This window comes from Impatiens glandulifera, chromosome 1, assembly GCF_907164915.1.
Source record: "Impatiens glandulifera chromosome 1, dImpGla2.1, whole genome shotgun sequence".
Taxonomy (NCBI): Eukaryota; Viridiplantae; Streptophyta; class Magnoliopsida; order Ericales; family Balsaminaceae; genus Impatiens; species Impatiens glandulifera.
Window position 1 is genome coordinate 157,426,898 of NC_061862.1, and position 17,986 is coordinate 157,444,883.

Sequence of the window (17,986 nt, forward strand, 5' to 3'; positions counted from 1 at the left end):
AATAGAATTTTCCCGGAATATTTTAATGATAGAGGTTTGCAGTCGCCTAAGAGATGCTAGATTCAACTGTGTTGTCTCAAAATTAAAATGGAAAAAATCATTTGATCTGCAAGAAGGTGAACACACTTTTTTGGATGTAATAAAGGATACAAAATTAGGATTGAAAGATGTGATAGTAATTGAATTGAATTTTCTAGGAGAGTTTGAGATGGCTAAGGCAAACAAAGAATACAATGAGTTTAGGCCAACCCGGGTTGACCCGAATCCAACCCAACCCAATTTATTTTTCAAGTCAAATTTTGGTTCTAACCTGACCTAAACCTGAAAACCCCCAACCCTAACCCAATATTTTTTGGATCGACTCGTGTCGGGTTGGCGGGTTGAGTTCATTTTTGACACCCCTAAAAATAATGATGTTAGGCTATGATGTTGATTGCAAAGTATGACCATCATAATTTTGAGTGGATGCCCTTTTCGAGAAGGAAATATATCGGTAATAGTCTTTGGGATATATCGTCAAGACTTGGACCACCATTCACCCTCGTCTTGATTTTAAAGTGGAAAATGTAAGAAGGATCCATTTTTGGCTAGACTCATGGCTCCCCAATGGTAAGCTTGTAGTCTCTTTTCACGGCATTTTCTCGACTTCCATCTGAAAAGATATCAAGATTGCATATTATACACTTTATTCGACGGTCAAAATATTTGGAGGACTCCATCTCGTCTCTCAACGGCCAATAGTATGAGGGTTGACTTACTTAGAGGCCTTCTCTCTGACGTTAATATTGATCCTTTGATCCACGACTCCTTAAATCTAATAAGTCAAATTTTTTTCCCTCAACAATATCAGTCTACCTTCTTTGCCTTGGAAGGACTTATGAAAAATCAAGTTACTGTCGAGAATCACGTACTTCGCATGAGAAGCCATTCACGGTGGCATTTTACACAAGACAAACTAAAAATTAAGGGATTCTATTTTGCAAATAGATATGTTCTTTATGAAAGTTTCGAGGAGACAGTCAACCACCTTCTCTGGGATGGTCATATGGCAAAGGAAATTTGGTCCCTTGTCCAGAATCTCCTTATGGGAGATGCCATTAATTGTGGGGGAATATCAGAGAAAATGAATGATAAGAGCACTCCAAACAATATTGGCTCAAGCTGGAAGCCAATTGTCCAAACTATGTGGTTGTTTATTTGGAAAGAAATAAATCGTATAATTTTTCAAACATTGCTAAGATCAAATGTTTCATTCTCCTTACTTTCGCAACTATCAAGAAAAATAATTTTTTGAGCTTATTAAAATCTAATTTTCTTTAACTGTGTTTGTTCTTTTTTCAGTTCTTTAAGTTTCTTTTAAATGTTTTTCGCATTCACAACAATTTTCTCTTTAATGAAAAGCTTACCATTTATTAAAAAAATAAAATAACGTCAACAAAATAAAAACAACTAAATAAAAATCTAGATATTAAATAATATGACGTATTTACAACAATTAAAATTTTAAAAAGAAGATCCAACAATCTTACAAATTCTTGAGGGTGACTCCAAGGATCCGTAACAATGAATGCTTGAGTAAAACAAACTAATCAAATGATATCAAAAATATCTCTACGAAAAATTCTTAGCGGCAATGAAAATTGTCTTTGACCATGAGTGGTAAGCAACGTCGAAAAATATTATGAAAAGTGATAACTGATCATTTACGTATATGGTAAAAAAATGAGAAACTCATATAAATAATGAGTGGATACGTGTAAGAGGGCATCCAACTGAAATATCCGTTTCAGTAACTATTTATTGGAAAAATGAAAAATAAATCCAGATCCGATAACTTCATCTTTTAAGCCGTTACGAATGATACATACACGAACTCGAGAAATAATCACCAAGACAATAGAAGGATATGAACAACAAACGACCTGTGAATATTATTCAAATTATAAAAAAATCGAGATAAAAAATCCAATCCGACAAATGTCACATCGAACAAAACATAATAACAACTCATATGTGAGTTATGAAAATAAAAACTAGACGCATGATTAATTGGAGGGGGACAAGAATAAAATGACTTTACATAAAATTTCTTATATTTGGAATTGTATATATATTTTTTTTACACAAGATTAATAATAATTAATTTTGAATTCAATTAGTCAAATTCCAAATTTAAATAAAACTCAAATCGAGATATTATATAAATAAATTAATAAAATATGAGTTTAGGAAAAAAAAAATACTAATAATAAAAAAAAAAATACTAATTAATAATTTTAGATAATAAACCCTATAAATTTAATCTATGTAACACCTTAAGTTTAAGTTGAGAAGATATGTTTTGGATTGGATAATCGATTTCAACTGTCACCCTATGCCAAATGATTGGATTGCCCTAATTCTCATCTCAATTTTTGCTTTTCCCAACAAAAATAAAATAAAATAAAATAAATCTGTTTATGAACAAATAGTTTTTTTTTTTATTTATAATATCCTTTAGTACATTATCTACCACACTTTCTTTCAAATGGTATCAAATATTGAATAGTAGATGGTGTTCTGTTTCCCTTTGTTTATTTATCATCATCATCACTTGAACTGATTCTGGCTATGGCGACCACCGATGATAATAAACCCCCAAATCCAGGTGATTCTTGATTTCAAATAACTCTTTTCCAATTACATATAGCTTTTATCTGATTGCTTAGTCATTTGCTCATATACTGGAGATTCTTGTTCATTACAGCTTCAGAAGTTGAACCCATTAAAGAAACAAGCCCTACATCAGTATTCGTGAATTCTGAACCCGTGCGAGAAGATCAAGTTCAAAATGCAGTCAAGTTCCTTTCACACCCTAAAGTTAAGGGTTCAGCTGTAGTATACAGAAGATCTTTTCTTGAGCGGAAAGGCCTTACAAAGGAGGAGATTGATGAAGCTTTTCGTCGTGTCCCTGTTAGATCTTTCTTTCTTTATTCCTTTTTTCAATTGAAGTATCCATGAATTCCATATTTTATTCATTCTTGGTTTTAAATGTTAATCACAGGATCCACCCTCTTCTGTTACAGGCGTACAGTCAAGCAGTACAGGTCAAGTTTTCATTGAAATTGCATCAAGTTCAAATATGTTGATAAATGTTTCTCCTTTTTGCAAACAGATGGACAGATAGCTTCTTCATCATCATCATCATCAGGTGTCCAGCAGCAATCTTCAAATCACATTCAACAACACCCTGCTGCTGCTGCTGCTGCTCCAGCTAACTTGAATCAGTCTCGATTCAATCTGCGTCAAACTCTTCTTGCTGTCGGAATATTGTCTGCCTCGGGTGCAGGGGCAGCTGTTCTTTTCAAGGTAAGTTAGTTGAGGAGTAATGTATTGAACATAAGGAATTAAAAGCATCATTTGACACGATGTTTTTCTTAGAAAACTATCATTCCCCGATTGAAGTCATGGATACGAAAGGTTGTATTGGAAGAAGATGAAAGTCTGGAGAAGAAAGTTGATCCCAAGCCTAGTCTTGCTGAAGAAGCTGGTGCAGCAGCTAAAGCTGCTGCCAATGCTGCTGCTGATGTCGCACGAACAACCCAAGAAATGATGGCTTCAAAAACTGAAGGTATCTATCTAACTATATATTCCTTCATCTGTTGGTTTATTTTGTGGTGTTCTTAGTCGGTTTGCTAGTTACGACCATTGAATTTCTGATTGACAGAAAGGAAATTCTTCAATGAACTTCAAAACATGTTGGATGTACAAGTCAAGGAAATTAAATCAATGAATAGTGCCATAAAGAATCTAGAAGGTAATAAGGTGGTTTAAGAACGAACAAACTTGCTTTATTTCTTCTAATTTTTGCAGGTTTTCAGTAAACACTTCTTACGTTTTTCATAACAAACAGGTCAAATTAGTTCCCGAAACACAAATTCATCTGTGGATTCAAGAGTAAGCTTGGAAGATGAACTTTCTGGGCCAATATTATTGTATCATTTGATTTCTGTTTCTTACATGCTGCTTCTTCTGATTTCCAGCAATACAGCAGGACAAATGGCAATGCGGATTTTGACTTGCAAGCAGGTCACTTTTTAGCAATAACTGCGTTATTTGTTGTCCTCTCTTCTCTTTACCTTAAGTTTCTTATATAATTTTGAAATATGTAACCAGACAATAATCCTTGAATAACCACGTTACTTTCAAATAATATTTTTTTTGAAATACGTATGCAGCAAAGTATCAGTCGCAGCCTGCACTGGCTGAATCCTCTCTCACACCTCATCAGAAATCATACATGGAGGAGGTAATTATTCGGCAAGAAATTTCTAAAACACGTGGTAGAAATAGTGAACTAAGAGGCTATACACACTTTGATTGAAACACATATGTATACTTGATATTTTGTGACATTTTGCGATAATTTGGTTGCAGATTATGGATATGATACAGAATGGGGAGAATCCTGATATAAGAGTAAAATATATTCATATACTTGGGTTTTTACTTTTTGTTGGTCCAACACTTCTTCACCTCTCTTATCTATCTCTATGATTCTCATCAGGATATCAATGGTCAGATGCTAAAACCAAATTCTCAAACAACATTGCAGAAAACGGTGAGCTATGCATTTTCTATCTTCTAGTGTAGATGAAACCGTCAAAATAATACTTGTCCAAAAAGACCCTAAACAGAAATATGGTCTTACAAAGTAAATTTTGAAGACTTTTAAGAACACGACCTGATGGTAGCTCTGCAAACAGACCAAGGCTAGTTATGTGTCACAATAAAATGAGTCACTTGATTTGACAGATCATTTGTATTGTAGGCAGCATGCAGTCACATTCTCTAACTATGATCATTAAAATATAACTTCAATGCCACCCAAATTCCATTGCTTTGATCATTGCCCTTAAAAATAGCTTTTCTCATCTAGCGAATTTGAAAAGTCCTTGTATTATTAGTGAAAAGATTACGAAATCTTTAATGAGATGATGAACTTGCTCGGTTCTCATTTCAAAAGCAAAAATATACATCATAAATTTCATTTAGTAATCAGTTACATTGCTCATTACATTTGTCCTGGATAACATCTGATCTCCCAGTTGGTGAAGTTTTTCGGACTCTGTTTCCATACTCTACTCTAGATCAACATATTTGAGTAAGCCAAATGACCCGAAAAGAGGTGGTTTTTGTGTCAAACAAAATTTCCAAATGTTTTTTGATCAAAACCGACCTCTGAAGATAACATGTTCAAAAGTTTCCACTTCATCTTGACAACTAACTTAACAAATTACCAATGTCCAGATATTTTAAAATTTGGTTATATTTGTATTGATTCTTCTGTTTTGAATCCAGCCTGTAGAAGTTGGTCGCGATCAAAATGGTGGAGACCATGACTTGAATGTGGTGAATGGCGGTGACAGTATTCCTTCAGTTCCTTGGTGGCAAAAGAAAGTTATTGGCTCTTCTTCTTCTTCGACATTCCAGACTAATGAAAGACTGATCCAGCGTTCTTCTTCGTGGATACCTCCCCAACCACCCCCAGTTGCAATGGCTGAAGCAGCTGCAGCCATCCGACATCATAAAAATCCACCCCAATCTCATCAACAACAAGCGGCGGTGATTGATGAAGGAGTGGCGGACACGGGTAGTTCATCATCGAATGGTAATGGGATGGTGAGTGCAGAAATGAATACAATTGAAGTATGAGTAGTAGAAGAAAAAGAGTCAATAATTTGATCTTGAAAGATTCTATAACTTTATTGGTATGGATTTGATCATTTGAGTTATTGTCATGTAACCAAAATTTGCATAATTATTTTTTGCTTTAAGAATCCCCATACAATAATACAATAAGTTTATAATTATATTAAATTGTTGAAAAAATATTATTAAATTGTTTTTTTTGACCAACAAACACAGCAAAGGCCTAAACACCTTTACAACAATGGTGTCGTGACAACTTGTTATTAGATGAAAGTGACATTTTTGTCATCTTTACCCAAGGATAATATAAAATTTTATTTGAAAATATTTTTTTATTTTTTAAGATATCTTAATTTTACATTTAAATATTTTTTCAACATAGTTGGGATTTCATTTTTCTTGAATATTTTAAACTTATGAGATTGGTAATTAATATTGCATTGTCTAGTATAAGTGTAAACAGATATTATTATTATTATTATTATTATTATTATTATTATGTAGATAGTTCCAAACAAACCAAACTCCTAATCTAGAGAGACAATGACGTGAATCATGTGGAATAATCACTCACCCTGTTTTCATTATAATAATAATATTATTATTATTAAATTTGATTTATTATACCACTAATAATTTCACTTGTATTAAAGTATTAAAGTTTTTCGATTGAATTTATTTAAATATTTTAATTATTTATTTTTATTAATTTCATCATTTAATTCATTAAATTAAATATTTTTATTTTTTTTAAATAATTTATTTTATTATTATTATTATATATTAATACATTTTAATTTTTTTACAACTCTAAATTACGAGATTTGGAAACAAAAGTAATATTTTGTATTTAAATGCATATTTTCTTTTAAACACATCACTAGTTAATAAAAATTATAATAATAATGTGCTTTATAATTTAATAACATTTTTTTAATTAAAAATGTTTAGAACTCAACAGTCTTTTTTTATCATGCCATGTTAGATTTTCAAAAAACATTGGTCCCACGTGTGACTTAAGTCTCTACCTTATTAATTTTTTTATTAGTACACAACCGACGAACAACTGTATTCTGTAAATTCAATATTTGTGTGCTTTTGTTTTTAACTTGGAGAAAAGATACCTATAATTAATAAACAGCACCTTTCTTTACTTTATAATTTATATTTTTATATCTTCATGAATCAATCTAATTTGATTTCATAACAATACTTATTAATTTATATTATGATTAGTCTTTCTTTTTAGACTACTTTAATTTGATTTCATAACAATAATTATTAACTTATTATGATTAGTCTTTCCTTCTAGACAACTTTATTAAGATAATCAAATAAATATAAATTATGCACTAAAACTTAAAAGAAAAAATGGTAAAAAAAATTGACATTTACAAAAAAAAAATGTTAATAACTATAAAAGAAAAATAATTGATTATATTTAATATTAGTCAACAAATAATTACAATTAAGATGTATGATGATAAAGATATCATTATGTTAAGGAATAAGTTGAAGTGAAATAATTATAGCTTAATTTTTAATAAACTCTGATTAAAAAAAGTAGTAATTTTTATATATTTAAATTATAATATTATATTCATTTTTATAAATTTATATTTACATAAAATAATATTTGTTATGGTCAAAAAACATTTAATGAGTTTATTTTAAAAAATATTATTCTTTATCTACTTTACTTTATAGATATACTACAAATATATACTAATTAAATAGTAAATTTTCTAGTAAAAATCTTTTATCACTAGATTATCTAAATGTGTTCAGATTTTTGTAATTTTTTTTAACATTATTTAAATGTTATTTTTAACTTTATCTTGTTTGATTAATTTTTCTTTGTTTGAAAATTCTTACAAAATTTTATAAAAATATTTTAAAATAAATAAAGGGCATAAAGAAGAGATATTCAGTCCATGTAAAATTGCTGATTCCATTTTCGTCTTCTTCCTCTTCATTTCATCACTCTCTCTGAAATCGCCGATTTTTTTTATACCAATTTCTATAAGACAATCACCTCCATCCATAACTCGAATCCACAAGATTATGGTTTAATTCCCTCTACCCTTTTCGATTTAGAGTTTCAGAATTTCAGAATTTCAATCCTAGTACAGAACGAAGCTGATTCATGGTTATGGCTCTAAGCTTTCTTTCCCCAACTGAAATGAAGTCGATTTCCTTCATGGATTTCACCAAATCAATTAACCCATCTGTTAAGCTTTCAGGTTATAACTCTCTCCCTCTGTAAAACCCTTTGTTTTGATTATGATATTGTGTCATTCTTTGTGGGTATTCTGATTTTGGGATCTCAGGTTATTTCACTTGATTGATTTGGACCTAAACGATTGGTTTATTATACATTTAGGTGCTTTTGCTTTGAAGAGGAAGGAAAATAGAAGAATCTATGGAAATAGGAGAATTGTTTGTGCTGCTCAGTCACCGGCGGCGCCGGCGCCTCCTCCGGCGTGGCCAGGGAGAGCAGTTGTTGATGTTGACCTTAAAAAGTGGGAAGGACCAAAACCCATTTCTATAGTTGGATCTACAGGCTCAATTGGAACTCAGGTTTGAAGATTTGTTCTTCTTTTCCTTTTGAAGAAAAAAAAAACATGTTTCTTGATTTTCATGTAAATTTTCTTGATTTTACAGACACTGGATATAGTTGCAGAGAATCCAGATAAGTTTAGGGTTGTTGCATTGGCTGCTGGATCAAATGTTACTCTTCTTGCTGATCAGGTGATGATCTATTCATTCATAATTGTTTATTTGAAAAAGGATTGAATTATTAGTTTTTAATGATGAATTTAGGTCAGGAGGTTCAAACCTCAATTGGTTGCTGTAAGAAACGAGTCATTAGTTGACGAACTGAAAGAGGCTTTGGCTGATATCGATTACAAACCAGAGATTATTCCAGGAGAACAGGGTGTAATTGAGGTTTGTGATTCTAAAATCCTTATGTTTTTTTCAATCTAAACTCCTATTTATCTTCTTTTTTACGGTTTGACAGGTTGCTCGGCATCCAGAGGCTGTTACCGTAGTAACTGGAATAGTAGGATGTGCTGGTCTTAAGGTAAAAACATGCAAATTCTTATTCTTCAATGAAATGAAATGGTCATTTTGTTTATGTTTGTTCTTACGTTTATTCTATATATAGCCTACTGTGGCTGCAATCGAAGCTGGAAAAGACATAGCCTTGGCTAACAAAGAAACCCTAATAGCTGGTGGTCCTTTTGTTCTTCCTTTAGCTCAAAAACATAAAGTGAAAATTCTTCCAGCTGATTCCGAGCACTCTGCTATCTTTCAGGTATATATACTTATCTCAAACAAACAAGAAAGCAACCAACCAACCAATCGATTGATTGATTATATGATATGATAATAATTCAATCTTTCAATCTCGTATTCAGTGTATACAAGGGTTGCCCGAGGGTGCTCTTAGGCGTATTATTTTAACTGCTTCAGGCGGCGCTTTCAGGTGCGACGAACTAACACGAATTTATATGATTGAATAATAATTAAATTCAATAATGTGCGTTTTCATATATAATAATATGGGCAGAGATTGGCCTGTTGAAAAATTGAAAGAAGCTAAAGTGGCTGATGCTTTGAAGCATCCTAACTGGAGTATGGGAAAAAAAATTACAGTCGACTCTGCAACCCTTTTTAATAAGGTCTCTTTATCTTGTTATTTCTAATAATCTTCTTATGATTATGTATAACCCTAATAATAATAATTAATGTTTAAAATTGTTCAAACAGGGTCTAGAAGTTATAGAAGCCCATTACCTATTCGGGGCAGAATATGATGATATCGAGATTGTGATCCATCCTCAGTCTATTATTCATTCCATGATCGAAACACAGGTTTTGATTTATTATTGTTATTCAATATTGTTATAACTAAGGAAAGAATGTAAAATGAAAAAGTAATTGTTTGGTTTAAGGATTCATCGGTGTTAGCACAACTAGGATGGCCAGACATGCGTTTGCCAATCCTATACACAATGTCTTGGCCAGACAGAGTGCCTTGTTCTGAAATAACTTGGCCTCGTCTTGACCTTTGCAAGTAAGTAAAAATGTTCCAAATCTTTCTATTGTTATAATGAATGAGTATATGTATGAATGGAAATAAAAGTAAAGAAAAATGTAGGCTTGGATCGCTGACTTTCAAGACTCCTGACCATAAGAAATACCCGTCAATGAATCTGGCTTATGCTGCTGGACGGGCAGGAGGAACTATGACCGGAGTTCTTAGCGCAGCTAATGAGAAAGCTGTCGAGATGTTCATTGACGAAAAGTAAATTTTGATTCATCTATTTATAAGATTGTTTTTTCTGTATTGGTTATTTACTTTTAGAGTTTTCGATTACAGGATCAGTTATTTGGATATCTTTAAGATCGTGGAGCTGACCTGCGAGAAGCATCGGGCAGAATTGGTGACTGCTCCGTCGCTCGAAGAAATTATACATTATGATCTATGGGCCAGAGATTTTGCTGCTGCTATCAAACTTTCATCTGGTTTGAAATCTGTTCCTGTGTGATTTTATTTTTTTGAAAAATAATGATAGTAAAAAGGAAATAATTTCATCCTATTCATATTGGATGTGTCAATAGTGAACAATATTAATGTATGAGTGTGTCAATTCATAAAATAATTTGTCACCTCTGAGTGGAACTATTACTTTTTAATTTTTTGGGTTTTTTATTTCTTTTGACTAAGTTTTTTTTTCTCATTAAAAAACAAAATTTTCCACTACTATAACCCTACTTGAATAAAATTAGTTTTAATGGAGTTCTTTCTACATCAGCATGCTCATATGTTTATGGTCTATTTAAAATCAAAAGAAATATGAACCTTGTTCTTAATTTTTTTTTTAAAATGGGTGGAAATTGAGTTATTTGAATAATTTTAAAATAACTTATTAGTATCATATATTAATTTTTTTTTATTATATATTAATAATTGGTTTGGTTGATACTAAATTTTACATCAAAGGAAAAGGAAGTACCTGCTAACTACTCTTCTCCTCATACAACAAGCAATACTTTCATCTTAATAATGTTTTTTTAATCATTGTTTATTCATTTTTATTTGTATTTTAATTATTAAATATTCCATATGAACAGCATCATTTATTTTTAGTTTTATTTAATTGCTTTCATTATATGATTAATTAATAACTGTAAGTATTATTATTTTAAGTTTTTTACAAGATCAATATCAATTATCAAAATTTAAAAAGTCTATGTTTTGTAAAAGAAATTTATTCTATTTTTTTTATTTTCATGAAAAAAAACTAAACCTATTAAATAGTTGCTATATTTAATTAAAATCTTTCAACTAATTGTAAATAATAATATTCAAATCAATTTTAAAAATTAAATATTCTAAAAATAATATTAATAAAAATAAAAAAAAAAAATTAATTTTGTAGTGTATCTTTTATATATATTAAGAAATATAGGTAATACTTATACTTTTTTATTATATTTAAACCAAACAAAACTGTTATATAATTTATATTTTTATTATTAGAAGGTGAGTTGGCCGATGGTCCCGATATACCAATAATACCTACGACTTGGTCACCTTGAGTAGGACTCGACCATAACATAATTGATAGATCCAAGATATACTCTATATCGGAATTTTTTATACATTTCGTAAGTTTTAGTATAAAAAAAATCATATCGTTATCGTAGGTATTCTGAAATGTTGATATAATACAAATAACATACTCATCATGCCCAACATTGATAGTATACTCGCGATTTCAATATTTTACCGTTTATACCGAAAAATATTAAAATTTAATTATATTTTCATTTAATTTTTAAAAAATTAATTTCTTTTATTAAAGTAACATAAATATGTTTAGAGAAAAAAAATAATTCCATTAAAGTTAGAGAGTAAAAATAAATATTTTTAAAGCCTTAGATTAATTGATAACAACTTGATTTGCTAAATCTAATTTTGAAACAAAAATTAAAACTTAACTATATTTTTGTATTTCGATAATATACCGAAATTTTAAAAAATTTACACCATACCTAAATTTTAAATTTTCATACCCGAAAATTTCTTACAATACCGTTAATTTCGGTATCCGTACCAAACATTATTATTTATTTTTTATGTATCGAAAAAATTGATATTTATAATATTTGACGGATATAACAAATTACTAATTTTGTAACCCCTGTTTATACCCTTATTATATATACTCATATACAATTTTTGTTTTTTAAGTTGAAATTTAAGTAAGATTTTTTCCTTTTCAACTATCATTTCAAGTACCTAATAGATTTAATATTATGTACACTTATTATGCCTATATACTATTTATACCCTTATACAACATTACACACAATATAACTTATACATTATACCATGTACCAAACTTTGGTATACACTATTTAAATAAACCAATTAAACAAAAGAATAAAAACAAGGCATTATGTTCAACCAATAATTTAGTCTAATCTTAGTTTTCTCCATCTAATCAATAAACAAATACCCATTTTGCACCACTGACTAAAAAACATGTTGGAATTTGATTAGAAAAGTCAAACAGACAAAATAATCAACTATTCAAAATCAAAATTATCAAGTAAACTAAATACACACGGCATAAAACTAATTCAAAATCTCCCTCAACTACATAATTTGTTTGCCAATAAAGACTAGGCTTCAATTGCATAATTTTGTTGACCAAACCATAAGGTAAGATGATCATGATTGTCAACTGAAATTTAGCAGAAATTTGCAGCCATAAATCATAATAAAACCCATATCCATTTTGTCCAAATCTCTGCTATGATTCATTCTATAATGTCTATTTTGCATCTTCTACATAATGATGTTTCCTAGAAAATAGGGAATTGGGGGAGGGGGTAAAGAAGAAGCAAAACCCATTTCCTTCCACATATCAAAAGTTTTCTCTCCATAGCTGTAATCATCACACAAACTGACCCACCACCACCACCCAAATTAAGCTACTTTTAACAGAAGACTCTCATTTCTAATCTTCAATTTGTTCTTGTTGTTTCAATTTAGCTAGACACTTTGATAAATATGATCATCAAAGAACCACAAAAACAAACAAAGGGAATTGAGATTTATGCCTTAACATTAGCAAGGAATCGTACCAGATCTTGTCTGTAAGGGATGACTGAACGCCTTCTATCTCCCTTACTTTTTGTATATTGTACCTTCGTATCCCCATCTGCAGATTTGAAAGACTCAATTCTTCCTTTGTCGTCACTGATTTTGCTTGATTTTGTCGAATCCTTACTGGTGTGACGAGGGAGACGGACTAAGGTATCATTGACATCACTGTTGCTTCTTTGAAGGAAGTTCCTGAACTTCCACCTTTTTGACGATGATCCGATTGAACTAAAGCTTTTCTTACTTTTGCTAGATAACGCCGCTTCCTCACTTTCCTCCGCCGTTTTAGATTTCCACACACAGTACATTTCCTCCGGAATTCCATCTAAATCGTCAGAACATGACGGAGGATCTCTATCCTGTTTCATAAGGTTTCTTAACGAAAGCCTAGACGGACGAGGAACCGTCGGCTTCGTTGCGACATCTTGAATTCCGCCAAATGACCAATTCCTACTGAAAACCGGATAAGTAGGTCGGATTTGGTCATTGTTCAAGCTTCCGTCAGGTGAATTCGGCGATAAGTCGGTGATGAATTCAAAATCATCATCATCATCGTCATCTCCTTCTTTCAAATTGTTCGTTTCTTCGACATGCCTGTTCATCTCATTTCTATTGATAGTTTCCTGATCGTAATCAAAGTCAAAAACGAAACCGATACCTGATTGATCGGACTCTGAAATGAGTTCTTCAACGACTCTGGCGGCGATATCAGCTAAACTACCGGAGTAACTGTTGAAAGTCGGAGAACGCGAGATCGGAGTTCCCGTTTGCATCTCAAAACCCTAGGTAACTGCTCGCCGGAGTTTTACACGTTGATTCTGTGATGCGGTTATCTGTAACTGCAATTGAGGAGCGAGAAAGAGAGAGTTTAGAGAGAGAAAGAGAGAATATGAATTAAAGAGATGAAGTTAGCTTTATATATCAAAGCAAAAGAATTCGCGTGAACGATGAAATTTCAAAATGACCTATGAACTTTTACAATATATACAAATAGCTTCTTATGAAAAATATTTTACTAATTATTCTCATTCTTTTATTAAGAAAAATAATTACATAAAAAGGATAAGATTGAGACTAATATGTATGGTGAGAAATATATTTGAATCCTTCTCATGTTATTTAATTAATCAAACATTTCTTTCTTTTTTGTTGCGAGATGGCACGGTCGATGCGAATCTAAGTTAGGATTGTCTTGAGTTCAAGCTCACCCGAAAGAAAAAAAAATAGTGTGACGTAACTACTTAATTTTTTAATTTTTAAATTTAATTCTCAAAAATTGGAAAAAAACATGATAGGCTCGTTTTATTCATAATTTTTCTAAACCCACGGGCTATAGGGTAAGCTCGATAAACCCACGGGCTAAGGCAGTCCACACTTAAGGACAGTCCATTTAATACAAAATAATAAGGATTTAATTAAATTTATTTAAAAAAATTAACATAAAAGTGTGTATTTAGTTGTTTAAAATTAAAATTTGTTATTTTTTTAGTTATGAATTCAAATCTCAACAAGAGTCATCTTTTAACTAAAATTAAGTATACAATATTTTTCTCTAAGTTTTATACATGGGACGGGGTAGCTCAATTTTTGGGGCTGAGGCACTGATTAGCGCACCCTTTAAACTTGGTCGTTGACTTTGTTCGTAGTACATATTTAAAATCATAAATATTTATAATAACGAAACTTTTCGTGATACTTTGTAAAATGAAGAAGTTATTGCTTGAATGTTTCTTATAAAAATTGTTGAAAAGAACTTAGAGTAAATAAATATGATAATCAAATTGCATCAATTTACACTAAAATAACTTAAAATGGTTTTTAGGGTCAATGGTTCACAATCTTCCAAGTAATTCATAAATAAAATAATGATAATTACACTTTCTTTGTATTTTCATAATTTTATTAATTTTGGTTCAAATTAATATGGACCATATATATATTATTAACATTTTGAAAATATTTAATATTTATTATGTTTCTATATTTGAAAATTGTTGAAATATTTGTTTACTTAAAGATTCAATGTATTTTTGGTATTTAATTAAATACTGTTTCTTTTGGCATATTATTATAAAAAAGAAAATGGAAAAATTATCAAATATGACAGATTTTATATATAAATGTTTAAAATTTTAGTCTTGTAAAAATGATTTCACCAAATTTGTTTTTGACATTATTTTGATCGATTCTTTTATGATAATAAATTTTTTGTCATCCCTGTTTGGAAACGTTGAAGTGTAGTTGAACGAACAAATATTATTAAAATTGTTAGTATATATATAATTAAAATTTATTTTAAAAATTACTTTAATATAAATCAATATCCCAATAAGATATTTAAAATAAAAAATTTTAATCCAGTGGTTTCAAACACGTCCAATTATATATAACTCTCACAAAATATACTTTCCTTCTTTGTAGTTGAATTAATAATCTAAGGTGTCCATTTGATATTTATTGGAATTCAATATTCAAAGCAAACAGTTGAGAAGTTATACCTATTTAATCTTCTGTTAGATATTCGAAACAAAAAAATAATATTTTGATAATATTAAAAAGATATATTAAAGTTAGATACATAATTTTTTTCAAATAACTTAACAAATTTGAACTCACAAAAGTTAGTTCAAAGGTTGAATAATAGACTATTAAATCAAATGTCACATATTTGATTATTATTTAAAATGTCTTAAATTTTAAGTTATTAAATGTCTTTATATTTAAAGTGAAAGTTAGTTTTCAATTTAAAAAAAAAAAAACAATTTCATGCCTAAAAAAAATGTTAAAGTGATTTTTTTTTGTCTTTGTATAATAAAAATATTATTTAAAATTGTTATTATTTTGTATTTTTTGAATTAATTTTAAAATTGGTTAAAATTAATTTATAAAACTAAAGAATATGTATAGTCATATATTTAAAAAAGGTTTTGATTCAACTTAATGTGCCAAATTAATTATTACAAGAAACCGACCGACCTGATCCAATCCAATCCACAGTCACCTATAGTATTTATACATAATTTTCTTATATAATTATATTTTTTACATAATTAATTATCAAAAGAAACCACGAAAATTCTCGGCTATCCTAATATATAATATAATAAACTTTTTTTGAAAAGTATTTTTATTTATAATTAATTAAATACTATGTTTGTCATATTCCGTTACATATAAAAAAAAAATCATGTATACTTGTACAATTGTTCAGTACTAATAAAGATCATTTATATATATATATATATATATATATATATATATATATATATATATATATATATATATATATATATATATATTATAAAAAATAACTCATTTAGCCTATATTAAAATCATAATTATTTTTTATTTTTTAATTTATATATTTTTTAATTAAATATTAATATATTTTTTTATATTAATTAATCTATTAATTGATTTTGTCTTTTACATAAATTTCTTATTATTTTATATTTTATATATATATATATATATATATATATATATATATATATATATATATATAAAAGCATTTATCATTAAATATTTTAACTTTATATATTTTTTTTATATTAATATTAATTGTTAATTATTTTAAAATTATTTAATTTCAATGGTTGAAAATAATATTAACTTATCACTCCAACCACAAAAATCCTTAAACATAAAAATTAATTAATTAATAATAAAAAGTTGAATAATAATAACAACTAATTCATTAAATAACAAAATAGTAATAATCAAATTAGACAAAATAATATTCATTACTACAGACTATTATAAGTCATGAATTAAAAATTAAATGAAAAATTATTAATTTTAATTTTATTCATATTAAATTAAATAAGAAAGAAATTGTTCACAAAAATATTATTGTATAACAAAATTCATAAATAAGTGGTTAAAATCTTTTTAAAAATGAGAATTTGAGTATTAAAAGAAATAAAAACGGACAAAAAAAAGATAAAGATGAAATGAAAAAAAAAACTAATATAAAATTAATAAAAAAATTTAGGAATAAGATAAATTTAAATGGTTTAATTAATAAAAAAGAAAAAAAGAAAATAAATTAATATTTAATTAATAAATATATAAAGTAAAAAATAAAAATTAACTCTGTTTACTAACCGATACTAAATGATCTTATTTTTTTATAGTACTATCTTTAAACAATCTTTTATTAGTAAATGCGTTTGAATGAGCTAGTTATACAAGTACATACATCTATTTTTTTTTCTTAAAAAAAATTATCCTGAACTTAATAAATACAAACATATTATCAAACTAAAATAAATAACATTAAGTTCATGAATACATTTTATTTTAGTTGTAAAACTATTAAATGTTAAAACCATATCACCAAACTTTTAACCAAATTTTTAGGTACCGATAACAAATGATGTATATTTTAGAAGGTATTAACTGTTAGAATAAATATTGTGTAAAAAAATTGACTCAATTAAAATAGTTAAATATCCTAAGTTAAGTTATATATAACCAAAAAAAAATATGTTATATATATATATATATATATATATATATATATATATATATATATAACTACCAATTTCATAATATTAATTTATAAAAAATATTTAAAAAATTATTTGCAAACTTATTGCTCTCAACCTAAACTAATTTAAGATATCTGGTATTAACTAAAATACTAAAATATTTTATATTTTATTATTATATATTAATACTTTTATTTTTTTTTATTAAAAAATATTAACTTGCTTAATAATCATACTAAATAAACTACATGGAGATTATGTATTAAACCATCTCTTATATGAATATTTTTTTCCTTTCCCCCTCTTTCTTATCTCATTTGAATAATTTATCTGGTTTAAAGATAATAATTAATTTATAGTATTATTTTATTATTATTATTAAATACCAAATTTGACTCATAACCCATAACCGACTTACAACTATTTCGTATCTTCCCAATAAGAATTGTCAAATTTGAAATTCCACTTTTCCCATCAAACAACTTGTTCAAAATTCAATAAAGACTAGACTCATATAAAATCAATTTTACTTATTTATTTACTCAATTTTATTTTATTATAAAATTAATAATCTAATCAGCATTCAATATCACAAATTGGATTCAATCAAAAGAAACAA

At 28.3% G+C, this 17,986-nt stretch overlaps 3 protein-coding genes across 3 annotated transcripts; 2 read left to right on the forward strand and 1 right to left on the reverse strand.

The window, feature by feature from the left end:
* Positions 1-2,488: 2,488 nt before the first annotated feature.
* Positions 2,489-5,852, forward strand: LOC124920392 (peroxisomal membrane protein PEX14-like). Its single transcript, XM_047460874.1, has 12 exons — positions 2,489-2,647; positions 2,747-2,952; positions 3,044-3,086; positions 3,155-3,348; positions 3,421-3,610; positions 3,707-3,796; positions 3,893-3,936; positions 4,023-4,068; positions 4,218-4,288; positions 4,417-4,458; positions 4,547-4,600; positions 5,341-5,852. Exons 1-12 carry the CDS (start codon positions 2,611-2,613, stop codon positions 5,692-5,694), a joined length of 1,371 nt encoding a protein of 456 aa, XP_047316830.1. The 5' UTR covers positions 2,489-2,610; the 3' UTR covers positions 5,695-5,852.
* A 1,786-nt stretch (positions 5,853-7,638) lies between these two features.
* On the forward strand, positions 7,639-10,401 carry LOC124920393 (1-deoxy-D-xylulose 5-phosphate reductoisomerase, chloroplastic). The gene is made up of 12 exons (XM_047460875.1): positions 7,639-7,934; positions 8,075-8,271; positions 8,356-8,442; positions 8,515-8,640; positions 8,714-8,776; positions 8,861-9,010; positions 9,114-9,181; positions 9,266-9,377; positions 9,466-9,570; positions 9,651-9,772; positions 9,857-10,003; positions 10,079-10,401. The coding sequence occupies exons 1-12, from the start codon at positions 7,838-7,840 to the stop codon at positions 10,245-10,247; spliced, it is 1,443 nt and encodes a 480-aa protein (XP_047316831.1). The 5' UTR covers positions 7,639-7,837; the 3' UTR covers positions 10,248-10,401.
* Positions 10,402-12,242: 1,841 nt separating this feature from the next.
* Positions 12,243-13,752, reverse strand: LOC124918154. The gene has a single exon (XM_047458367.1). The coding sequence runs from the start codon at positions 13,645-13,647 to the stop codon at positions 12,826-12,828; it is 822 nt and encodes a 273-aa protein (XP_047314323.1). The 5' UTR covers positions 13,648-13,752; the 3' UTR covers positions 12,243-12,825.
* Between the last annotated feature and the right edge of the window lie 4,234 nt (positions 13,753-17,986).